Source organism: Pecten maximus, chromosome 4 (genome assembly GCF_902652985.1).
Source record: "Pecten maximus chromosome 4, xPecMax1.1, whole genome shotgun sequence".
NCBI classification, from domain to species: domain Eukaryota; kingdom Metazoa; phylum Mollusca; class Bivalvia; order Pectinida; family Pectinidae; genus Pecten; species Pecten maximus.
In genome coordinates, this window is record NC_047018.1 from 34,345,032 (window position 1) to 34,372,219 (window position 27,188).

Genomic DNA, 27,188 nt, shown 5'->3' on the forward strand with positions numbered 1-27,188 from the left:
ACTATACCTTTTCGATACTTGAATTGTTCCGAAATACCGCGGGAACACCCCGCTATTTTCCCGCCACACAAACACATGTACCCTTGTTTTGACTGATGCGTTGCAGTCCGACGGACATCTTACATTTGTTTGATCTCCGAATCTGAACAATGTGGATTCAAGTCAGAAGCTTCGATGGGAAGATTTCTATGCAAGTTGACAACTTGTCGAAGTTGACGAAAATCGAAGATTTGCGAGAGCGACTTGTTGAAAAGTTCGATGCACCTACTGATCGTCAACGCTTGTTTTACAGAGGGAAACAGGTAGGCTTAAATGCATATTATACCGAAGTAAACCGACAGAAGTAGTTCTGCCAGTTCTGTTTTCACATTGCTAATTAATCGCAACTGATTAATTGGTGCATCAATTCTCATAATTGATGTTGCTAAATCAAAGATTAATCTGAAGTTAATAAAGTTTGGGCCATGCATATATGTAAACAAACTTGCCGCTCGCATAACAAGGGTATTATCCTAATAAATATATCATGCGGGCTATTGTAACAGTGAGAGGGGGAAGTGCCCAGTAAATGTAATGCTTGTTAGTCAATCACTATAGAGCTGTGAGAGGAAAGAGAGCAGTTTGCCTCCACCAGGGATCGAACCAGCGACCCTCGGCTTAATGGCCGCCGCTCTACCGACTGAGTTAAAGGGAAATCCATCCTAGCGCGAAGCTAGAAGGCGACCATATCACTATGTACAAGTAAAACCTGCAACATAGCTAACGAGAAAAAATCATGTATTCTATTGATCTGGAGGTGTGTCCCTTCCAACAATCTGACTGGCCACGATTTGTGGATTTGGTAGACACAAGAAATCCTAAGTTTGCCTGATACACACATGGTCGTATGATGATGAAATATATTTTACTATAAAGTATTTAGAAGGGTTTAGTGCTTTTACAAATGAATTAGGATTACTGGTGATGGGAGAAATTACACAATAATCAAATACAGTTATCAAGTAGAATTTCTTAATGAAAAGAATGATAAAAAGAAAGACATTGTAGCCACAGGGGCTTGGCACGATTTTCCAAATGATAGTCTATATATATATGTATATAGTATCAAGGGTAGTAACTACAAAGAGGGGGAAGACGAACGTATTTAAAAAAAAAAAAATTGTCGTCTTCTGCGGGTCAAAAATCTTAGTGACACATACATTACCTTAAAGAGAAATGTTTTATCTTTCCAATGAGTGTTCGATGAACAAAATTGGCCAAGTATTATCCAAGTTATGACCTGACGAATTCGGAAATAGATGCTGAAATGGCTAGGTCGGAATCTCCCTGTCCGGTTGAATAGTCACCTCGCCTCTAATGGGTACCTCAATAACCATTCAGAAATCGAAAAATCGACGCTTGCAGCGGTATACAGTAACCATAACTATGTCAATATAGGATGTCGGTTGGTTATGTTATCCGTCATGTGCCGTAGCCAATTCCATATTACATCACTGAGCTTACCGTCTTCAATAAGAACCGCCATCTCTCCCTTCATTCGGAACGCTTCTTGACTGTACCACCACTATAACGACCTTAACAAAGTCACGAAAGGTTAGGGAAAGATGGCGGTTCTTTTTGAAGACGGTAAGCTCGGTGATAACATAACCAACCGACATCCTATATTGACATAGTTATGGTTACTGTATACTGCTGCAAGCGTCGATTTTTCGATTTCTGAATGGTTATTGAGGTACCCATTAGAGGCGAGGCGACTATTCAACCGGACAGGGAGATTCCGACCTAGCCATTTCAGCATCTATTTCCGAATTCGTCAGGTCATAACTTGGATAATACTTGGCCAATTTTGTTCATCGAACACTCATTGGAAAGATAAAACATTTTTCTTTAAGGTAATGTATGTGTCACTAAGATTTTTGACCCGCAGAATACGACAAATTTTTTTTTTTTTAAATACGTTCGTCTTCCCCCTCTTTGTAGTTACTACCCTTGATACTATATACATATATATATAGACTATCATTTGGAAAATCGTGCCAAGCCTCTGTGATTGTAGCTTGTTTTTTTTCCCCATTAAAGAATGAGTTAAAAAAAAACCACATCCCTGTAAACTTACTAAAAGTTGATTTACAACCACTTTGCTCCAAAATTAGTTTCCTGAAACAAGATATATAAATTATGTTACTCCTATACGTATATGAGGTCTTATTCCACCTGATTACATTGGTGGATATTGTGACCTCATATCCCATCAGCGTATGTTTCTTGTAGTTGCCAGCGCCCTGATTCTTGGGCGTGACATAAAAAGTGTTATAAACCATCTAGTATTAATCCATTTATGCACAAACTGTTGATGATATGGACACCTCTTAAATATAATTAAATCCACAATAATTCACTTGCAACCTACTGTATTCAAATACTGGCTCACTAAAACAACTTTGCTTTTCCGTTTATTATAAAATACGGAATATAAATAAAACAGCAACGGAATAATTTCAAAGCATTTCATTTGTTGGTCTATTTCAACTCCAAACCGGAAATAACCTTGAGAGGTCACAGCCAAATTAAGTATGTCTGTATATATAAAAATGGAACCAACGCTTAAACGATAAGAGGGGCTAATAATCACTGATTTTGGATATAGATATGGACACAATATGTTAACTGTGTTTATTTAGCATAGCTTAATAGAAAATTTATGCAAGTCACATCATATAAAATGTGAGTTATTATAACTTTTAAGCGATTTTAATTAGAGGTGTCACATCAACAGGTTCTACGTGCAGTGGTGATTAGAGTTTACATGACAGCCTGTCAAAAGTTTCCTGTCGTGTAAACCTCTAATATTATTGGAGTAAAATTATGTATGAGATAATTTTGTTTGTTTGATATAGTACTGTTAATATCCACAGATACATATTTGATCTCATATAAGTTAACAGGCTGTTCATGTTCATCATTAAATTCATGTGTTTTTTTTTCTCTAGTTGACAGATGGTCATTCACTGTTTGACTACAATGTTGGTCTGAACGACCTGATACAGATCTTGGTAAGACAGGATGCCCCAACTGACAAAGCCACACCTACAGTCAATGGCTACAATAGCGGTGGTGAAGAGAGTTCAGCCTCGGACAAGGAAAACAAAAGGGTATATGATCTTATTGTACTGTATATTTATCAGGTTAGAAACCAGTGCCTGGTAGTTCTCCAATCCATCATCAGGGATCACCATGGCTTCAGATTTTACTATGGAGGAACCTGCGGGGACAATATTAATTAATTAAAGGGAGATAATTTGTTTACATGAGTTATGTCCCTTTTCATTTTTAGGGAGATGATTTATTGTACAGTAGTTATATCCCCTTAGAAATTGTTTTCAGAAATAATGATAAACTATTTTAATCCTGGTAATATGAATTTATTTATTCAATATGTAAGAAAAATAAATACAGCATTTACCAATCTCTGACTCATCCATATTTGTACATCCTTAAATAAATACATTGCTCGTTCTTCATTCTCTTTACCAACTCAGACTTTCTCAAACTCATGGTCTCTCTCTATATCTCTTTAAGATTACCAATTCAATGTTACTGATACACTTCCAAAGCTGAAGTTTCTTAAAATAATAAACACTATGATATCACACTAAACACAATAACAATATGTAATGTCACAGCACTAATATAATATGATTTCCAATGTCACAATTGTCAGTCATTTTCACACACAAATTGTCCATTTTCTTACAGCCCAACTTCACACTTCATTGTCCTCAGGATCAAACAATGTGGTGATGGTGATATTTCTTTTTCTGATCTGTGTCCATATATAGGTCTGCTGTCCTGTTTTTAAAACATGCCTACAAATCAAATGAAACATTCAAAGTTAATAAAAATAAATTAATGAAATGTTTAAACATGAAACTTTCACTCTAGGTAAATACTTGGACCTAATAACTGAAAATATTGAAAAAGAATTAATTTTAATTTTTGGTTTTATGATTAAACAAAGTCAGTATATATTAGTCACTAATGTGAAATTTGGAAATAATACATTTTTTACCAAATATCAACTATTAAGTTTGTTTACATTAAATATACAAACTAGCCAATAACATTTTGAAAAATAATTCAAAAATTATATTTTTTATTATGACATGTAAGATATTTATATTATACAAAATACATTTTAGTAACCATTTGACACCTAAATAACTTACCTTCATCTTCGTGGTACTTTAGCCATAAATATTTCTTCATTCAGTCGGTAAAAATGACGATCTGTGTTTTGACTTTGTCGGTGAACAGACCGGGCTAAGCCTTCTGTCGTTTCGGCGAATTCTCGAAAAATGATTCAATAGACTGCTGCTTTAGTTGTCGCTCCATGATTACAGAATAAAATTATAATCATCGGTCTTTTTGTTCTACAGTTCATGTTACTTTCGTTTTGCAAACTCCTCATTTCTTCACAAACGCAACATCCATGTCACGTGTGTTATAAAGTAATCGGGGTCATATATGCGTTTTACTTTAATTGTCGAAGCCATTTCAGGGGTCGACATTAACGCTTGTCCGATTGTCCGGTACCAGACGAAATTGATGTCGGACAAGTGAAATCATTAAAGTACTTGTCCGACGGGACAAGCAACAAATCTGTCATTGTGTTTTATTTATGTTATATTCTGAAGTCAAAACTGATTCAATACTCACTGTAAAATGAGTAAAAACTCCTTTACATTGTGTTAACCATCGAACGGAAGTGAGTTGATCATGCTTATTAAAGCTTCATTCGGAACTACAGTACATAGAAATGATGGTAGACTTCCGAGGGCTCTCGAAACCATGTAATCGGTATCACTAGTATGTTTGAAACGCATGCGCATGCTGTACATGTGAGAGCATTGATACTACGACAGATACCGTCTGCTGGAATCGTAATAAAAATGAATCCGTTTTGATATAATTAAGGAGGCTACAGATGAAGCAGACTGCCGTGCCCTAGAAAACGGTGACATGTTTTAATGTTTTCACAGTAGTAAGTTTTTTATAGTTTAGTCCAACAGTTCTTCATGAAAGTTAACTATTTTAAAGTACTTCATTCATCTGCTTTTAGGTAAAAAAAGGATGGTTTAGTAAAACTTAAATAACTTGTAATAATACTTTCTTGCTGTTTTATTGTTGTTAGTAATTATTATGAGTCGAAATTATGGCTTGCAGTGCTTACTTCTACTTTATAATAAATCATCTCGCTGTTTACACATAACAGATGGAAAGTAGAAACACATGTAAGACAAGTGATTATTTCATTCGGACAAGTGAATTTATCTTATCACTTGTCCGAAGGGACAAGTGCAGAAAAAAGTTAATGTCGACCCCTGCATTTAAGCCTTTATTCGACACTGATCGACCGCTGTCAAAACACAAACACGCGGTTCGTGGCCCTATGATCAATTAAGCCATCAATTAATATTGGTATGATTGATATAATTACATCTGTTAATTCGTCGGGGTATTGGACGTCCAGGTCATTGAATGAAGTGTCAAAAGGTAATTAACTGGCCTCGAGCTCTTACCTGTGCAGTCAGTAAAACACTACACAGTCGGCGGTATCTGGGGCTCACCACGGGTTAACAGAGTTTTGAATATGAAGATCGGCGGGGCAGATTTTTTTTTACTATGGCGCTACACGATTTTACTATGGCGGGTAGACATTTTACTATGGCGCTGCTCCATACTAAAACAGCCTGTGGTGATCACTGCATCATGGTGTGTCTGTTGCAGTTCAGTAAAAATATTAAATGTTGCTTCATCACCCTTCTCTTACTTTTGTGTTGTATCTCTGGGCTTATTGCAAGATAGATATTGATACATAATTTGTTGTGAGTAATGATATGTAGATGAAAATTTGTCAATATTCTTAAATACGGTATTTGATATTTGATTTGACATTGGCTGAATGAGGAGATAGATGGTCCTGTTTTATCAAATTTTATTTATGACTCTAAATCAAATATCTGCCCTGCAGGTAGGGCGTAAGAATTGTACTGCTGCCCCCATTGCATGATCGTAAAAGGCAACTAAATTTGGGATCTTATCTTTTCTCTTCTTTCTTAACAACTTTCTTCTTCCTAACGTCTCCCTTGACAATGCCTCACATTTGGCCTTTAGTTGAGCGTTCGCCCCTGTGAGGAAGGCTTTGGGTTCTGTCCCCTGGCCAGGACATACCAGAGTTTTTAAAAATGGTAGTTGCTGCTCCTTCTTGGCGCTCAGCATACAAGGAGTGGGACGACTGGTTCGCCCGTTGTCAGTATAATGTGACCGGGTGGGGTGTGCTGCTGGATGTCTTCGGCGGTATGCTTCAGTGAGGTAGCACTATAAATCGGCAAAAGTTCCTGCCTATCACAAGGAGACTTAACACAAACATACTCAGCCTCCCAAAACACACATACACACTCACCACAGGCATGCATGTCGCACGCACGGGAGGCCATCCTTAAATGACCTTAGCTGTAAATAGGACGTTATAAAATAAACCAAACCGAAACCAAACCAAATATATTTTATGATGATATAAACAAGCAAATTCAAGTTAATGATTCATGTTGTCATACATCCAAGTTATCTTAACTTTGTTAACAAACAGGGAATTTATACTGTTCTGGATTCTTGAAAAATTAATACTGCAGGGATAAATCTGGATCAGAAGTGCTATGGGAGAATTTCAGGGTTTGGGAGAAAGTTGATGGGATTTCCTGTATAACAGGACATACTGAGAACTCAATGTGGCTTTCAGCAAATAAAAAAATGGTATGATACCTAAATCTCACCCATTCAAAGTCAATATACTGTTCACAAGTTAACTAAAGGTAAATGATTTGGTTGTAGCCTTTGACCCCAGAGCCAGTGGTCGCTACAACATCAAAAGAAGAGGCAGAGTGTATGGAAAATGGAGAATTACATTCTACATACAAGGTGAGGTCTCAAGAAATCATGAGTGAACTACAAAAAAGGCTTCTATATCTGATGGAGATAGCATTCTATTACAATTCTGAAACATTATGTGTAGTAGTAGACAAATTTAACAGGTGTCTATCAGGCTTTGTAGTTTACAGAAGGAAGTGGAAATTTGTATGACATGCCACAAACCTGCATTCTAGTTATGACATCCTAAATATCAACCTTTAACTGAATCCGTTCTTGTGTAACTCCCATATAAACAAATTGTTTTACTGTTTGCCTATAATCAATTGTCTTTCTTTGGGCAAAGTAAGTGACCACACTTTGACTGATATAATTTTCATGTTAATGTATCTGATTCTGATTACAAGTTAGCACCATAGATGATAATCGGTTCTCAATTAATATTCATTTTGATGTTCATAATTGATAATCACAATATCTGAGACAATCAAGGGATCAATTATTTATCAATCATGAATAGAAAGGAAATTTTTATCTACAAAAACATGCACCAAAATAAGAAGAAATTTGGTGTCATGTGTCATTGCAATTTTAAATTGAGAGGTTACACAAGGCTTTTTCTGAGGTTTTTTTTTTGGCCCGTCAAAGAGCCCGATTCCCAATTAAATATATTTCATATTTAAGCCAAATTCACAAAATTTGCAGTTTACTCCTTAAAGAATCTTTCCCAAATCACTGATTTTCTTCCCAAAATTAGACAAAAAGGCCCTATGCAAATACAGTGTAGAAAAATCCTGGTTCATTTAATCTATTTTGGGTCTGTTGTAAATCTTAGTAGTTCTAGAAAATGTTCATGTTATAGTCAGAATCAGTTTTACTGTTTATCATCAATTAGATTGATAAAATTTTTTTATATTTCATGCTTGATTGTATAAAGTATTAATGTGTAAGGCCTGCAATTTTAAACTGATTTTCTGATGTTATTTCTAGGTTGGAGACATCATTGATGCAAGAGACACATCTGTTGGAGCGTGGTTCGAGGCCAAAATTGTGAAAATTGTGGTAGACACTGGGAAAAAGGCGGGAAAAGTAGCAGAACCAAATAATAATGACGATACATTGAGTGGAATTGAAAACAATAACAATAAATCTACGAGTGGGAAGCTTACAGAATCTAGTGATAAAACTGGCGGTAGTCATGACAACACTGACAGTGGTGCTAATTCCATGGAGATAGATTGTGATACTGAAATATCAGACAAAGTGAAAACAGACAAAAAGTTTGAGGAAATTGACAATTTAAATGATAGTTTTGTTTATCATGTTGTTTTTGAAGGGTAAGTAAAACTTGTCTACTTAAAGCTGAGGTATTGAAGAATTACATTTGTTTATAGCATGGTCTGAAAACTTTCTGGCCATTTTGTTTATAGGATGGTCTGAACATTTTCTGGCTATTTTGTGATGTGAAATTTATGGTTGAATTATCAGAATTTAGTACAAATATATAATGCCACTATACCTTACTATGCTATTAATCATATATCCTTAGCTTTATGAAATTGTCAGAAAGAATATTTTGATGCAGTTTGTCATATGTTTCTTTGACTGGATGTACCTTGAGGCTTGTTAAATAAACATAATACCTCAGAAACTTAAGTAATCAGAAAACTGCAAATTTGAAGAAGAAAAAAAGTGAAATACTTAACGTGTTCAAATTTAGTTGATTATTACAATGACAATGTTTTAAAATATAATATTTGTTTTCCAGGTATGAAGACACAGATGCAGAAGAACTGACATGTGGAAGAATCCGCCCACGTGCAAAGACAGTTAGGACATTTTCAGACGTTAAAGAAGGACAAAAAGTTATGATCAATTTCAATGTCGACGATCCAGACCAGCGTGGCTTCTGGTACGATGCAATCGTCACGAAAAAACAGAATACGCGAACAATCAAGAAACTATTAGCAACTGTATTCATTGGGTGAGTCTGAGTGTTTAGGCAAGCTGTTGTATTTTGTACAAAGTTTTTTTTTATGTACTCAAAAATATTAACGTAATGATAAAATGGTGCATCCACGCCACTGGCTATAGAATTAGTATATGTAAAAGCTGTAATTAGCTCAATCATTTTAGTGTAATGATTCAGTCTTGGCCATTTTGGGAAATTGCCACTTACAGAAATTTGGAAGCGAAAGTGTAAATGGGACTAACAGATTGCTTGATTCCATACCGTCATGTAAGAGAATACCAGATTTAAGGATCAATTAGGGATGGGGCCTGTATTTGGCCCCAAATTTATAGACAGGAAAAAAACAGGATTCCCACAACAAAAATTTATATATAAATACCTTTTACTAGCATTCTTGCAATCTTCGAACACCTGTGTTAGCATAGAAGCTCACTGTTATGATATATATGTTTTCTTGTCCACACCAGGCCCTGACCTGATGCCACTTGATGACTGTAGCATTCTGTTTTTGAATGAAATATTCGAAATTGAAAAACCTGGTACACAACTGAATATGGATGATGTTGCTAAAGATCCATCACAATCGCCAGTCAAACGTAAGTAAAACAGTGCTATTGGGAATTACAAGTCTTTATTGTTAAAAAAATATTCATAAAAAATTACCAAAATTGGGGGAAATGTTGTGTGTAATGTTTTAATAATTTGTAAATCTGCTGTTAATCTCCATTGCTCCTAACACTATGCATGCTATAGTCGAACCATGATCTACCACTGAATACCATTGATTTAGTGATAGTCAGAGGTAAAAAGCCTATCATTGATTAATCAGAAAAACCATTTTTGTTATTATTATTATTATGTTCAATTGTTTGATAAATGTTGATTCGTAGCATTTTCTCGTTAGGACCTGATGTTATTTATTGTTTAGGATTCAAACAGTAGCGGTATTTCTTGGCTTCAACATCAGAATTAATTACTCTAACAATGTTTACCTTCAGGACAGAACAAGCCTGATTGTAGTCATTGTATGGACAACCCGCGGAGAAAGTGTAAACACTGTGCTTGTTGTGTGTGTGGCGGTAAGAACGATCCAGACAAACAGGTACTCTGTGACGAATGTGACCAGGCCTATCACCTCCAGTGTATGAATCCTCCACTTGATAGTATCCCCGAGGACGACGAATGGTACGCTTTTAATTAGGACTAATTCAAAAATGGGGTAAGAGGAAAGTAAAGCTGTTTCGTGCTCATTGATATGGTTTATAAGATAAAATCTTGACTCATTGCAGTCGATTTTAGGAGATTTACTTATTTTTTCTACCCTGTGCTTGACAATAGATTTTTACCATCAATTTAACAATTTTAATTTGTATTGGTCTGCGGGGAATGATTGAAGATATTCTAATAATTTTTTTACCGTAACCTAATAAATTGTTTGATAAAGATACTTTTTGTATGCATTGATCAAAGGTACTGTCCCGATTGTAAAACAGACAGTGACGCCATTGTAAAAGCAGGCGAGAAGTTAAAGGAAAGCAAAAAGAAAGCCAAGATGGCATCATCAACCAACTCAACAAGTCGTGACTGGGGCAGGGTAAGGTTTAATCAAGATTTTTTTGTTTTATCGGTCTTCAAAAATCTTATATCAGCAGACTTACATCAGAACTGATAAGGTACGGTTGTACTGGAAATGTTTACATGTCAAGAAATGGTTGAGATTTTAGTTACATGCAGTAACAAACACTTCAAACTTTGTCATAATTTTACCAATGGATTTATTTGAAACCCATCAGGAATTTTCATATAACTGTATGGAAAATACTTTGTTGGACCTGTACTTACCCATTTTCTATAGTGTAGTTATTTACAACACATACATGCCCAGGACTTGAATTCCTTGCAGATATCGGTGGAAAAACAGAAAATTCTAACAATGAGGGATTTTGCTATTTCAGGGAATGGCTTGTGTGGGCCGACAGAATGTATGCACAGTTGTTCCAGCAAACCATTTTGGGTCTATTCCTGGAGTAGAGGTCGGCACTTTGTGGAAGTTCAGAGTTCAGGTAAACACAGAATTATTCTAACATTAAAAGTCATGTTTCAAATAAAAAGGCAAATTTTGATACAAAATGTGTGTTACAGTTTATGAAAAACCAATCTAAACATTTCCATATCCTTCAGCCTGACATTTAATCTTGTTTAGGGTTTTAAGGGTCCACACTCTTGAGAATTGTGAACTCTGAACTCTAAACCTGATGGCTGCTAACCTGTCCCTCAATAGGGTGTCTGATAATGATTTTAAGCCAGTAGCATGAAGACAGGACATACACATGAAGCTGATTGATTAAATGAACCTGCTCCAAAATCAATATTCAATCTCAGATCCTGCATTCACCACCTGTCTTGATAACCCAAGAAAATATTTCAGTATTCTCTTGAAGTCTTTTTCACAATGAAACCATGTGTTGCCTGTGAAAGCAGGAGACATAGAGAGATCACAATGTCGGCAGCAGCGGCATCCGTACAAGAGGTTTCCCTATGATAACTGAACTCTCCTTGCGCTGATCAGACCCAAACTTCATACAGACCTTCCTTACCGAAAGTGCTTGCATGAGATTACTTTTCAGACCCGAAGGTCACTTACTAAAAATAGAAAATCAGTTTCCATACCATAACGAGTTTCCTTAGGCTTATCAAAATTCATACAGACCTTCCTTACCAAAGGGGCTTGGATGGGATTGCTTTTCAGACCCAATGATCTAAGGTCAAGGTCACTGTTACTAAAAATAGAAAATTACTTTCCATGCCCTAACTCAAGTTTCCTTTGGGCTTATGAAGCTCAAACTTCATACAGACCTTCCTTACAAGAGGGGGTTGGAATTGTATCCTTGTAACTTATCAACAACTGTGTGGTTTGCATGAGTTCTTATTTAAATAAAACATATATTAATGAATCGAAAATAATTTGGAATTTACAATACATGAATTTTGATTGTTGTAGGCTATTATCAATATAAGATTTATTGCACATCGCAATATAGTTGTATCACGGATGACATATCACATAGTTATCTGTACCACTCTTGAAGTTAGAGACAGAAAGCTTTACTCGAGGTTTATAGATTTTAACAGTTTATCAGAAATATAAATCTACCTTCTTTTGTACATGATCAGGTGAGTGAGGCTGGAGTACACAGACCACATGTGGCCGGTATCCATGGACGCGAGGATGCTGGGGCATTTTCTATAGTTTTGTCTGGAGGCTATGAAGATGATAAGGTATGGGTTCTGCTCTTGCTATTTAACGAGAAAAAGTAGTCTCTCATTTTCTTGTATCATGACTTTGATACCTGTATCATTTTAATGATATAATGAAAATAAGGTATGAAAACATGGTTTACAAACTCACAGGCTAGTATTACATATGATCTTATGTAGATTTCCTGAATATAGAGGCAGAACATGGAGGTACTCTTAGACTCCTCATGGCATATAACACTTCTTCTTCTGGCATGACATGTGAATGAACAGTTTGGTCTTTATACAATGCAATCACACGGCCTAATGTCATAAAGATTTCAGCAAAATTTTGCAGTCAAAAAATTAGAAAAAATACACTACCCTTTGCATTGGTACTGATAGAGTTGGCACCTAATTATCACCCCCTGTCAAGAGTTGGCTCCTAATTATCACCCCCTGTCAAGAGTTGGCTCCTAATTATCACCCCCTGCCACTGCTTATGCTATATGAACCTTATTGTGTGAGAATGAATTGGAAAATTATTTTAAACAAATTTTCATTAAATTTTCATTAAAGCAAAAGATGAAGATTATTAGAAACTCTGAGTCGTGTAGGTTGATTTCATTAAGATAGCAAAATTTATTGTGTTACAGGACGACGGAGAACAATTTACTTACACAGGAAGTGGAGGGCGTGACCTGTCAGGAAACAAACGTACAGCAGAACAGTCATGTGACCAGGTTCTGACACGGATGAATAAGTAGGTATCATGATATATGTATTATACTTATCTGGAAAGGTTTATTGTCATTGCTCTACTATATATAGATGTTCAGAACCAAAATATCTTTTATGAGTTTGCCTTTCGGACATTTGACCCCCCGAGTATGAGTTTAAACTTGATCAAAATAGAATTTGACCTGTCATTACTATATGGCTGCCATTTTACAGCATTTGTCAGAATCAAACAAAAAGACATACAGAGCAACCCGCTTATTTGCATAGCCCTTTTTCCATGACAAAATATGCAAATAACCGGAGTATTCGTATAGGCGGAGTTGGGTTTTGGCACATGTAGATCGTCAGGTAGGTACTCAAAATGGGCGCTATATGATTGTTTACGTTATTTGCATTAAATATATATTTTTAAAAAAATACATTATTTAAAATATAAGAGTAAATACGAAATACATGGGTTGTTATTCTTTGTAAATGTACAAATATTTGCATACACTTCATCGTTTACTACTTGTCACTCCGAGTCTCTGGGTCCGATATCGGTCATACACGCGTGGGTTGCCACTATGATGTACAATGTCATCGTTTCAATTAACATTCATTATCGTCTCGAGATGCGTTGTGTTCCTGCTATGAGTATATTAGTTGTTTGATCATAGATGATGAACTGCTGAAGCAATAGACTGTCTTAAATGACCGTGACATGTGTATTGTCGTTTGGGTTTGTTTTGGAAAATGGCGCACACACAGAAAGAGTTGTCGTTCATTACACATATGCCCCCACAATGCAACGCGCCAAGAAAACAATCATGGCGATCGCAACCTGCCTCAGCGAGTGTTCAAGTGCACAAAACAGAGGTTTGGATCGATGCTATAATAAATAAACAAATCTCATCAAAAGATGAGGCATATAGATATTTTATTCCGTAATTCTTCTGCACATTGCTACTGATATGGTCTAAATAATAACAATGTTGATATCGATGCATCGAACGTAACCTGTAATGACGAAGTGTGAACCAATGATAAGATAACGTTGTACATCGTGTCGAATCAATAATGTAAGTTAAACCACATTTCATAAAACTTTTATTACAGGAAAATCACAAAAATACTCTAAAATCAATTAAAATTTTTCGATTTTTTTAAAAAATTTTATATGCATATAAGCGGGAGTCGGTGTTTTAGTCGATGCAAATACACGGGATTGAAATACAAAGATAAAGAAGAAAAAAAACGGGACCTGAGAATTTTATGCAAATAAGCGGGATATTCAAATAACCGATATGCAAATAAGTGGGCTCCTCTGTATATGGTTAAAAGTCAAGATTGCTGACGAAGATGCCAGGTCACAAAGTTTAAATTTGTTTGGTTACATGATTACCAATTACAAATACTGTATTTGTCTATTGTGGACATGAACGGGTATATTATGACCTCAGGTTTACTGGTGACTGGGGCTTAGAGACGAAAGTTAATCAAGCCCATCTGATCCTTTGACATTCTCATAGTAACGTTAATCATTGAATGTGTCAAAATGAAGAGGCTTAGCTCCTATCAGTAAGCCATCTGAAACTAGTGCTCTCCTGTGCATGAGTTCTAGATGATTTTTATGCCAGCCAGCCCTATTTTATGGGTGGTTTGGAGGCGGCGGCATGTCTTTCTGTCCCATTCCTGTTCCGTCCCGTTGTGTTCTGAGTCAATGTCTAAGAACACCTCAACCGATTCAGTTTATATTGTTCTTTGCATAGGAGTGTTACATTCCTGTCTTAGAGGCGTCATCTGCGTTTGTTTTGGAGTTCTAGATGATGGTTTTCATGTCCTTATTTTAGAGCTCTGGCAAAGAACTGCAATGCCGTTATAGACAGCAAGAAGGGTGCCTGCTCGGAAGAATGGAAGAAAGGGAAACCTGTGCGTGTAGTTCGTAACTGTAAGGGAAGGAAACACTCCAAGTATGCCCCAGAGGAAGGCAATCGCTACGATGGCATTTACAAGGTATGTAATTAAAGTAGTTTGTTGGTCAGTGAGACTAGGTCATACTTGGACTATAAATAACCATGGCAACAATATTGTATTTGTATTGTATCTGCTATAAACAAAATAAGTTACCCTTCTGTCCGTATGTCTCTGGGATAGGGAAACTAGATATTTCCCATTTTTATATGCCCACCACAATTTGAGTTATTACGTTGTGTTGTCCATTGTAAATTTCTGATTTTAACTGACCTCTTTGGAACTTGTATACTTTACAATCGTTTTTATGTAGTTGTTTTTGCCTCGGTTAAATTTTTTTTTTTTTTAAGAAATCTTAAGGTTATTCATTGTATTTCAGTATTTATCCAAAATCTCTTTTACGGGTTGTTTAACTGGTAAAAAGTGTCTTGCAAAAATTTTTTTTATTATTTTACAGTACCATCATACTTCAAAAACTTTTTTTTTCTGTAGATATCCAAATACTGGCCAGAGAAAGGAAAGTCTGGTTTCTTGGTCTGGAGATACTTGTTGAAGAGGGATGACCCCACGCCAGCTCCCTGGACCAAAGCAGGCAAGAAACGTATTGAAGAACTTGGCCTTGAAATGCAGGTAAGCTGATATTTCCTGTATTTAAGTTTGTATTTGTGCAAGTCTTTGGACATGATTTTAGTTCAGCTGAGTAGAAGTACTGTTGTGCTTACATCATCCAGCTTCCTGCATCCATCAAAATTAACTTTGAATTGGAATTTGATCAAAGTAAGAGTAAGAGCTTGATGAATTTTGGTTGAATTTGGTCTGAAGCATTATTGGACAAATGAATGTAAGTGTATTTAACTGAGGACCTGGCTCCCCAGGAGGGAGTCCTTCTAATGGAAGGCTGTAGTATCCGATTTACTATCTGTAGTGTTTGTTTATATATTACTGTAGTATCCGATTTACTATCTGTAGTGTTTGTTTATATATTACTGTAGTATCCGATTTACTATCTGTAATATTTGTTTATATATTTCTATAGTATCCTGCGGGCTACCTTGAAGCCATGGCCAAGAAAGCTGAGGAGGAGGAGTCATCGGGTGCCACATCTGCTAAAAAAGGAAAAGGGAAGAGGAAACGGACTGACTCTGGTAAGTTAACGTAATGGTGAACTGTAATACCAGAAATCTTCATAAACTTTTCTAGGCTTTTGGTCTTTTGCATTTTATTCGAATTTGAAAAACCTTTGCACATAAATAATATGCATTTCTCTACATAACAATATTTACAAACTAAATCACTGTACTTGTTGAGATGAGCAGTTGTCAAAGATTCCTTAGTGTTTGTTTCACACTTACAGATAAATTTGAATTCTTTATTACTAAATGTATTACCAAAAAAAACCTATAAAAACACCCAGAAAATTTCAATTTCAGTCCTCCACTGGGAACTGGAAAAGGGGGTGGGGGGGGGGGGGGGGGGGGCAATAGGTTTGTGTTGTGTCTGTCTGTGTGGCCTGCACTTTATCTTGTCCAGGCCCTTCTATCAAACAAAACTTGTCACCTCGTATTAACAATGTCTCGTGTATCATCAGCATGTCACTTAGAGCTGCATCAAAGAACAAAGAAAAACAGTTGACCATTTTAGGCATATTTGGTGGGGGACTAATTTGTCGCATTGTCTTGTAGAAGATAATCATTTTTACTGTGTCCTTTTGTCCAGATTCTTCACCAGGTGGAACGCCAGAGAAGAAACAGAAGGTTGTAAAATACAGTATAGATTCTGCCCAGTTAAAGCTCATCAAAGAGGACGAAATTAACAAGAAACTGTGGAAAGATGCCATGTTACTCACGAAGGAGGGGGGACAGGTATGTCAAATAGCAAAGTGAAAAAATGGGGGGGGTTCAGGGTAAAATTTAATGCCTATATAGACTGAGCTATAATAAATAAAATGCTTAATGATCATGACATAAACACATGGTGAGCATGTAAGAAATTAAACAAATATATCTACTTCTTTAAAATGTTATATTTTAGTGGTAATCTTTTTTTAATACACTGGAAACATTGAGTTAAATTACGATTGTGTTAATTACACTTTTGATACATTGCAATTTGCAAATCACAAAAATGTCGGGCTTCCCTTCTTTGATCATCAACTACTAGTATATTCAGACTGTTCCGTCTAATGTGATTACCAGCCAGCCCTATTTTATGGGTGGTTTGGAGGCGGCGGCATGTCTTTCTGTCCCATTCCTGTTCCGTCCCGTCTTGTTCTGAGTCAATGTCTAAGAACACCTCAACCGATTCAGTTTATATTGCTCTTTGCATAGGAGTGTTACATTCCTGTCTTAGAGGCGTCATCTGCGTTTGTTTTGGAGTTCTAGATGATGGTTTTCATGTCCTTATTTTAGAGCTCTGGCAAAGAACTGCAATGCCGTTATAGACAGCAAGAAGGGTGCCTGCTCGGAAGAATGGAAGAAAGGGAAACCTGTGCGTGTAGTTCGTAACTGTAAGGGAAGGAAACACTCCAAGTATGCCCCAGAGGAAGGCAATCGCTACGATGGCATTTACAAGGTATGTAATTAAAGTAGTTTGTTGGTCAGTGAGACTAGGTCATACTTGGACTATAAATAACCATGGCAACAATATTGTATTGTATTGTATCTGCTATAAACAAAATAAGTTACCCTTCTGTCCCTTCTTGATATCAACTACTAGTTATTCAGACTGTTCCGTCTAATTGTGATTACTTTGTGCAAGTCTTTGGACATGATTTTAGTTCAGCTGAGTAGAAGTACTGTTGTGCTTACATCATCCAGCTTCCTGCATCCATCAAAATTAACTTTGAATTGGAATTTGATCAAAGTAAGAGTAAGAGCTTGATGAATTTTGGTTGAATTTGGTCTGAAGCATTATTGGACAAATGAATGTAAGTGTATTTAACTGAGGACCTGGCTCCCCAGGAGGGAGTCCTTCTAATGGAAGGCTGTAGTATCCGATTTACTATCTGTAGTGTTTGTTTATATATTACTGTAGTATCCGATTTACTATCTGTAGTGTTTGTTTATATATTACTGTAGTATCCGATTTACTATCTGTAATATTTGTTTATATATTTCTATAGTATCCTGCGGGCTACCTTGAAGCCATGGCCAAGAAAGCTGAGGAGGAGGAGTCATCGGGTGCCACATCTGCTAAAAAAGGAAAGGGAAGAGGAAACGGACTGACTCTGGTAAGTTATATGCGGATAAGCAACACCCAATGGCTGCCATGTTTCCAAATGGGGATGATAACTTCTGATTGAAATCCATTTTTATTTTTAGCTCACCTGCCCGAAGGGCAAGTGAGCTTATGCCGTGGCGCGTCGTCCGTCTGGCCGTCCGGCCGTCCGTCCGGCGTCAACTTTTCCATTCAAGCAACTTCTTCTCAATAACCAAAAGGCCCAGAGACCTAATATTGGGCCTGTAGCATGCTGGGGTGAAGGGCTACCAAGTTTGTTCAAATGAATAAAGTCGACCTTCATTCAAGGTCACAGGGGTCAAAAAGGCTAAAATCTTTAAACGACTTCTTCTCAATAACCAAGAGTCCCAGGGAGTTGATATTGGGTCTGTAGCATGCTGGGGTGAAGGGCTACCAAGTTTGTTCAAATGAATGACCTTGACTATCATTCAAGGTCACAGGGGTCAAATATGCTTAAAAATCTTTAAACGACTTCTTCTAAATAACCAAGAGTCCCAGGGAGTTGATATTGGGTCTGTAGCATGCTGGGGTGAAGGGCTACCAAGTTTGTTCAAATGAATGACCTTGACATTCATTCAAGGTCACAGGAGTCAAAAAGGCTAAAATCTTTAAATGACTTCTTCTCAATAACCAAGAGTCCCAGAGACCTAATATTTGGCCTGTAGCATGCTGGTGTAAAGGGCTACCAAGTTTGTTCAAATGAATTACCTTGACCTTCATTCAAGGTCACAGGAGTCAAAAAGGCTAAAATCTTTAAACGACTTCTTCTCAATAACCAAGAGACCCAGGGAGTTGATATTGGGTCTGTAGCATGCTGGGGTGAAGGGCTACCAAGTTTGTTCAAATGAATGACCTTGACCTTCATTCAAGGTCACAGGAGTCAAAAAGGCTAAAATATTTAAACGACTTCTTCTCAATAACCTAGAGTCCCAGGGAGTTGATATTTGGTCTGTAGCATGCTGGGGTTAAGGGCTACCAAGTTTGTTCAAATGAATGACCTTGACCTTCATTCAAGGTCACAGGAGTCAAAAAGGCTAAAATCTTTAAACGACTTCTTCTCAATAACCAAGAGTCCCAGAGACCTAATATTTGGCCTGTAGCATGCTGGGGTGAAGGGCTACCAAGTTTGTTCAAATGAATGACCTTGACCTTCATTCAAGGTCACAGGAGTCAAAAGGGCTAAAATCTTTAAATGGCTTCTTCTCAATAACCAAGAGTCCAAGAGACCTAATATTTGGCCTGTAGCATGCTGGGGTGAAGGGCTCCCAAGTTTGTTCAAATGAATGGCCTTGACCTTCATTCAAGGTCACAGGAGTCAAAAAGGCTAAAATCTTTAAACAACTTCTTCTCAATAACCAAGAGTCCCAGGGAGTTGATATTGGGTCTGTAGCATGCTGGGGTGAAGGGCTACCAAGTTTGTTCAAATGAATGACCTTGACTTTCATTCAAGGTCACAGGAGTCCAAAGGGCTGAAATCTTTAAACGACTTCTTCTCAATAACCAAGAGTCCCAGGCAGTTGATAATGGGTCTGTAGAATGCTAGGGTAAAGGCTACCAAATTTGTTCAAATGAATGACCTTGACCTTCATTCAAGGTCACAGGAGTCAAAAAGGCTAAAATCTTTAAATGACTTCTTCTCAATAACCAAGAGTCCCAGGGAGTTGTTATTGGGTCTGTAGAATACTGGGGTAAAGGGCTATCAAGTTTGTTCAAATGAATGACCTTGACCTTCATTCAAGGTCACAGGAGTCAAAAAGGCTAAAATCTTTAAACGACTTCTTCTCAATAACCAAGCGTCCAAGGGAGTTGATATTTGGTCTGTAGCATGCTGGGGTGAAGGGCTACCAACTTGTTCAAATGAATGACCCTGACTCACATTCAAGGTCACGTCGATCAAGTATGCTTAAATCTTTAAATGACTTTTAGTGAATAGCTGAAGTGCCGAGAGACATTATATTGGTCATGTAGCATGCTTTCAAATAACTGCAGGATCCATATATGAAAAGATCACTGCATTGCAGGTGAGCGATTTGGGCCCATTGGGCCCTTGTCTCTTGAATTTTTTTCCTCGCCTGCATGAAAGTTCCCACTCATTAAAATGCATTTGAGTTATCTCCCTTCTGATGTATAATAAACACCTTTGAGTGTACCAAAGTCAGTACAGATTCTGGTAGTGATATAAAACATCTCAATCTGGAAGGACTGTTAAATAAAATCTCACCATTTACGAGTATTCGTACGCTAATACTGTACCTCGGACATCCCAATCCAAGACTATAAAGCTTTTGGGGTAAGTTTTTGGAGATCTTGTAAGTCCAAAAGTATACACCTTACACCCTTCCTATTTGGTTTGTACATTCATTAGAGGTCTAGGAGTGATGTTATGGCAAAATCATGCAGAAAAAATTGCTGCTGCTGGTAAGCTTCGCAGTCATTGATTGCACTAAAGTAACTCCTTGCAAGAATAAAACCTTCAAAGACCTTACAACATTTTTTGGAGGGGCAGCGATATTATAGTCAGATAGCCTGCCACATAATCTCGGGTGAAGATCCAAGTTACATGGTTTGGCAGTTTGTGTTTCTCAGGAAAGTTGAGAAACGGTCTGTGATGGTTGTGTCCACGGGCAAGGCACTTTACCCTAATTGCTTGGGATGGCTTGTGATGAGTCTTCTGTATGTTGTTATAAAGTAGTCACCAACTACCACAAGGAGACCCTGGCTCAAAATTATCCTTGCTGTTTACGGGTTGTGTGTATACAGGGAAACTGGACTTGATTTAAAATCCAGATACAGGCCCATTATTTATAATTAATCTGTTCTCTGAAACAATTCGTTCCTTGATGTCGATAAGTTCCAACAAATTACATAAGATGTGTGACAATTGCCGACTTTGAACAGTTTTGACTCTGCAAATCGTTTCTTTTTTACAGAAATTTCTAGGAAAAGTAGAGGAGCTGTTTAACTGTATCTGTTGCCAGGAGGTTGTGTTCAAACCCTGTCACCACTGTCTGCAACCATAATATTTGTAAGGTAGGCTGTGCATTTAATTTTATCTAGTAAGCCTCAAGTTTATATGAATGCTTCTTACATTAGGATACAGGTAAATTTTTAATCACTGTCTACAAAAAACATTTGTTTGGATTGAGTTTTGTCAAGTAAGTTAAATTTATTGTGTGCATTTGGATAAGAAAATATTAGTTTTGTTCAATTCTGGTTTGCTGTCTGTACTGTTGACTATTAGCTCAGTGTTTATGAGTGTCTGTGTGTCGTCCCGTTGACTAAAAATTCTGTGTTTTTGAGTGTATGTCGTCCTGTTGACTATGAATTCTGTGTTTATGAGTGTCCCTATGTCGTCCCGTTGACTATTAACCCTGTGTTTATGAGTGTCTGTATGTCGTCCCGTTGACTATGAATTCTGTGTTTATGAGTGTCCCTATGTCGTCCCGTTGACTATTAACTCTGTTTATGAGTGTCTGTATGTCGTCCCGTTGACTATAAACTCAGTGTTTGTGAGTGTCTGTATGTCGTCCTGTTGACTATGAATTCAGTGTTTGTGAGTGTCTGTATATTGTCTCATATTCAGTGCTTGCGAGTATCTATGTTGTCTTCAGTTATTTGCTTTGTCTTTCAGCCATGTTTAACCAGATCATTCAAAGCAGAGGTGTACAACTGTCCCATGTGTCGAGCTGATCTGAAGCAAGAAGAGGATGAACTCAAAGTGAACAAAACCCTTCGGACAATATTACAGAATTTCTTCCCTGGTTACGAAGCAGGCAGATAGATCATATCTTTTACATTTACATTATGTCTGTCCCTGTTGTCACATATACTGTCATTTCTCAAAACTTCAACTCTTGTCAGATTCATTAAAAGCAACAACAAATATATACTGTGACCCAGGTAGGGGGTTTGGGAAGTCTACAGAGATATGAAATCTATATTTATCCAGTAGTTCACTGTTAATGGGCTAATATTTTATTTGAATTAAAAACGGCGTTGCTTTCTTTATAAAATAAGTCAAATTAATAACATATTCTGCACACTTGCAGGCCCCTGCTGTTCAGATACACAATCAATATTAAGCATCCGAGATTTATATTGAATCCAAAACATTAAACTTGGGTTGTTATGAATATGACTCAATTCAACCGATACTTCACATTGGTGCATATTTTCACCTGAAAAACCTCTAATGATGCTAATGTTTATATTTAGTACTAGTCAAAATATTCATCTTTGTTACATCACTTCTTGTGCCATTAAGCCAAGATCTCATAAGTGTGTCTGTTTTGTATGAATGTGGATTAGTTCCTAACAAATCATGTGAGAGGTTCATATTTACAATATCTTTAAGTAACCTCTATAATTTTTCAGCTATTATGTACAATATCTGTGACAATCCCTTTGACCTGTTACCTCTTTACGAAGAAAACGAGATCCAACGTCAGGTATTGGTAGTTCTGTACATACGGTGGCCTCTCTAGGGTACAAGTCCAGTCCAGGATATGTATAAACATGACGGTACAGACCTAGTATGCCAAAACATGTAAACCGTTAAACCTGTTGAAGATTTCCCTGGGGTTGTTTCTTTTAACTTACTGTTACCTCTAGGTCTGAATTTGATATAATTAATTTTACTCCAATTCTGCTTATTTGATTACAGTTAGCGTACATATTTTATCAGTAACATTATTTTTGCACTGTATTACAATAATGATTGCTCTTCCTTTATGCTATTTCTATAGAACTCAATTTTGTTGGGCCAAAATGATTGCTCTTTCTTCATACTATTGTACTAGGTAAGTACAGAAGAGTAAAGTTCTCTCTCTAAAACAAGGTTTACTTCCTACGTCGTCATGTTTAGTTTGTAGAGACAGTTGCTGTAATTTGCAGCAGGTAATATAATTATGTATTTAAAGATGCTTGCTCATTTTGATATAAACTTTATGCTCACCAAGTTTATAATAATTGTCAACTGATTTTGTTGACAACAGTTAAACACTATTATCATTCTCCGAGTCTGCTTGATATACAGTACTGTATAATGAAATATACAGAAAGTTGAGTTTTCTTTTTAAATGAAATATTTATGAAGATATTTTATCCCTGAGTTAGCCCTATTATATACTATGATATATAGGACTATTATGATTTTGTCATTGAACAGTCATTGAATTAACTCTGGTGTCTCGGTCACACTTGTGAGAATATCTCTGACTATGTACAGGATAAACAAACCCGCAAGTCGTCCCAAATTTCAAAACTTGTTTTTAATTTCCATTGATTCCTTTGTTTAAAAAAACCCAGAGATCTAATGATGGATTGTGAGGAAAAACCCAGAATTAAAATATTGAGTAACTTTCATCTCCTGTAGGCAACAAAGACATTCTGATGGAATGAATCATGAAGCCGACTTACAAGTATGTTAGTGAATATGGACTAATTTCTTGTTAATTAATATTACAAGAATTATTTTTGAACATGGTACTTGTACTTAATTTGCTGATACATGAATGGATCGACTTATAAACCAGTAAAGTCACATATCAAAAACATTACATTCTCCTGAAAATGCTCATTCATAAATTTTCATTAATCACTTTATACATACATTATATACGACTCCTTCGTGTTTGTTCTTCTCAGTAAACATGATAAACAATGAAAGGAACGTTTTCTTATCCCACTTTCATGTCTGAATACATTCAAACTTTGCCCAGAAGAATACAGTTATTCATTTTCATAAATATGTACAAAGATCGTTTAAATGTAATCTAAGATTTAATGGAAATCAATCAAGATGAAGATCAAGGAATGGGGTATTACAAAGAATATAAATAGATAAGTTGGATATGGTCAATATATTTGCATCTTGTCAAGTTTAGTGCTGTAGGTCTGTGAGTATTTGTTAGTACTGTGGTATATCTGTTAGTACTGTGGTACACTGTATATCTATGTTCTGTCTCAGTACAGTTTTCTACCATCGTTGTTGGTGCTCGTGTTTATTTTATTTCAAAATGTTGAGATTTATTCCTATACTTACCATTATTTGTACTTTATTTTAATATACTAATGTGAGGTACTTGTACTATTTTTCGAAGTTTAGCTTGTGTTGATGTCCTAGAAAATGCTTAGATTCAGAGTCGAAAGGTTTATTGTAATCCAATGCTTTGTAAATAAATGTAGCATGTGGAATGAAATGTATGTACAGAAAAAACTGTCCATGGTGTTTGTGCATAGTATCTAGATTTTTTTTTTTATAAGAAGAATAATGCTTTTCTGCAAGATGTACAATGATTTTTGCTTGAATAATTAGTAGTTTTATGAAATTAATATCCGATTGCAATGCATTTAAAAAAGACTGAACTAGCTTCAAGCTTGTATTAATTATTTTTCAAGAAAAAGATATGTGATAAATGCTTGCAAGACATGTACCTCACTTGTCTGAAATCAGGTTTGATGATTTATAAATTATGACTTATAATATGTGTGTTTAAAAATGTCTTTAGAGAGAATCTGATATACAATGGAAGCAAATTGAAATAGGCCACAGGAAGCCACATTTTCACTCTAGATTTATATAGAATTAACTGTCATGGTTTGTTTTGACTTTGAATGTTCTTTTTACTAGTGGGAGATAATCAAATTTTGGAAGAATCGTGATTGTCAAACGTGATTGTCAAATATTGATTCATGTAAAGGTCCTGCTGAAGGAAGTTCATGCCTTTTTCTGAAGATTCTGTCGCGAGTAATAATCCCAATGGAAATTATTTCATATTCAACGAAATTCAAATGTGCAATTTGCTTTCTATGCACAACATTTTTGTTCCTAAATGTAGCAAGAAGTCTGCATTCCAATCCAGTCAAAAAAAAAGTCCTGAAGATAGAAGCCTTCAGTTTAATAATTGTAAAAGGCATATTGTTCCACAAATGGTGTGAATCTAATGGAAAAGCACTCCAAAACTAGCTATATTCTGAAAGTACATTTTAATTTTGAGCACATGAAGCCAGAATTATGAAAAGTTTGGCTGCATTTTTAGGTAACCCAATATTGTTATCAATAGTTTTGTGGTGTTGGCTCAGTTGTGCAGTGATATCAGAGAATAATTTGCTTAAATTTCTCTCCTTCCCGTTTAAATTTTGTAGACATTATAAAAATTGTATAGATATATTTTTTTTATCTTGACAACATGTATGAATTTTAAAACATTTACTACAATTTTCATATTTAAACATTGATATTCATACTTTGTAAGCGTGTTGAATTTTCTAAATTTGGTTTGGGATGAACACAATATTTCTGTTGAAGAACATTAATATTTAGTAATGATTGTATTCCCATATAGTATTTAGAACAATAAAATACTGTTTACAAGACAACATCTTTGTTATGTTTAACCTAAAAGACAGGAATACTCATTTGAGTTAATTTCTAGAACCATAGGATAAAGTAGACCACAGGGTACACACAACTGAAGCTTAACATGATACATTGTTAATATAGGGCAACAGTTCCTTATTAGATCGGTATACAGCTGTATATAGTCAAATCTGCCCAGTTCATACAGTTTTTAGCTCTGCCTGAAGGGCAAGTGAGCTTATGCCGTAGTGCAACGTTCATTGTCCATCTGGCGTTAACTTTTTCATTTAAACAACTTATTTTTCATAACCAAGGGGTCCAGGGATTTGATATCAGGCATGTGGCATGCTTGGATGAATGACGTTGAATTACATTCAGGGCCATAGGGGTCAAATATGCTAATATCTAAAAATAACTTCTCAATAGCCACGAGGCCCAGGACTTGCTATTTGGCAGGTAGTATGCTGGGGTGAAGGGCTGCCAAATGAATGACCTTGACTTTACATTCAAGATCACGGGTGGCAAAAATCTTAAAATAACTTAATAACTAATAGACCAAAGAACTTGATATTGTGCCAGTAGTATATGCTTGAAGGGCTACCAATTTTGTTAAAATGATGGTTTTGGCATCAATCTAGATTCAAGGTCAAATGGGCTCAAATCTTTTAGTCTTTTCAATTACCAGGGAGTTGATATGTGGCATACTTGGAAAAAGGGCTTCCAAGCTTGTTCAAATGAATGACCTTGACCTTCATTCAAGGTCAAATAGGTTTAAATCGTAAACAATGATTTGACTTGACTAGAGACCTAAAGGCCAACAGTATGCTGGAATGAAGGTACCTTTCCTACTCGGATATTTCAATTCTTACCTACTCGGATATTTCAATTAAGTGGTAATCGGCTAAGTATCTGCAGAAATGACTTGAACCAACTTCAGAGATGCTGCAGAATCAGATGAGCATACAGACGTTGAGCCTATTGTATGAAGATTCATAATTTGATATAACGCAATAGTGGGTTTTGTGCCAAACCTTTGCTTCCTTGTACACCTGACAATAAACTATTTGAATACAGCAGCCATACAAAGGAAGATGAACTGAAATTGTGCCAGCACCTTTAAGCCGGTAAGATGTCTCTAACATCAGGTGTATCGCTATTTAATTTTGATTGTAGTGGGGCCATCCTGTAAACGTTGAAACGAAGAAGTTGGTGTCATAGGGCACACATGCATTATATTTCCGAGGGCTGATTGATAAGTTGTAAGCCTTGTATTGAAGGAGGTACTCTGGGTATTCTAGTCCACAGGAGGCTAACTCAATGAAAATGGAATTTACCATACATATTTCATATTTACTGGATGGACTGGTCAATATACTTAACGACCATATATTTGTTTCAGAAAAATCGAGATTTAAAAAGTTATTAAAAAATCGAAGTAATTACTTAAATTACCTCGATTTTTTAATAATTTTTTAAAAATTACCTCGATTTTTTAATAATTTTTTAAATCTCGATTTTTCTGAAAAAAATCATATGGTCGTTAAGTATATTGACCAGTCCATCCAGTAAATACGAAATATGTATGGTAAATTCCATTTTCATTGAGTTAGCCCCCTGTGTTCTAGTCCTACTGTTCTCTTACTATATATAGGGCCGTGTACTGGACTGGTCTCATTTGGTTAGTTTATATCAATGATGTAGCACTCTTTAAGTAAATGAGACATGCAGCTTTTGCAAAATGGACAAAGTCGGTTTGGGTGA

At 36.2% G+C, this 27,188-nt stretch overlaps 1 protein-coding gene across 1 annotated transcript; it reads left to right on the forward strand.

Annotated features, from left to right (window-relative positions):
- The first annotated feature begins 63 nt into the window (after positions 1-63).
- On the forward strand, positions 64-25,024 carry LOC117325908 (E3 ubiquitin-protein ligase UHRF1-like). The gene is given in 18 exon segments (XM_033882414.1): positions 64-302; positions 2,991-3,152; positions 6,892-6,978; positions 7,918-8,264; positions 8,696-8,912; positions 9,369-9,495; positions 9,898-10,084; positions 10,370-10,493; positions 10,855-10,962; positions 12,074-12,178; positions 12,793-12,899; positions 14,710-14,872; positions 15,323-15,460; positions 15,867-15,975; positions 16,547-16,692; positions 20,998-21,060; positions 21,062-21,097; positions 21,699-25,024. Coding segments are annotated over 18 exon segments (2,529 nt in total). The 5' UTR covers positions 64-149; the 3' UTR covers positions 21,849-25,024.
- The last annotated feature ends 2,164 nt before the right edge of the window (positions 25,025-27,188 follow it).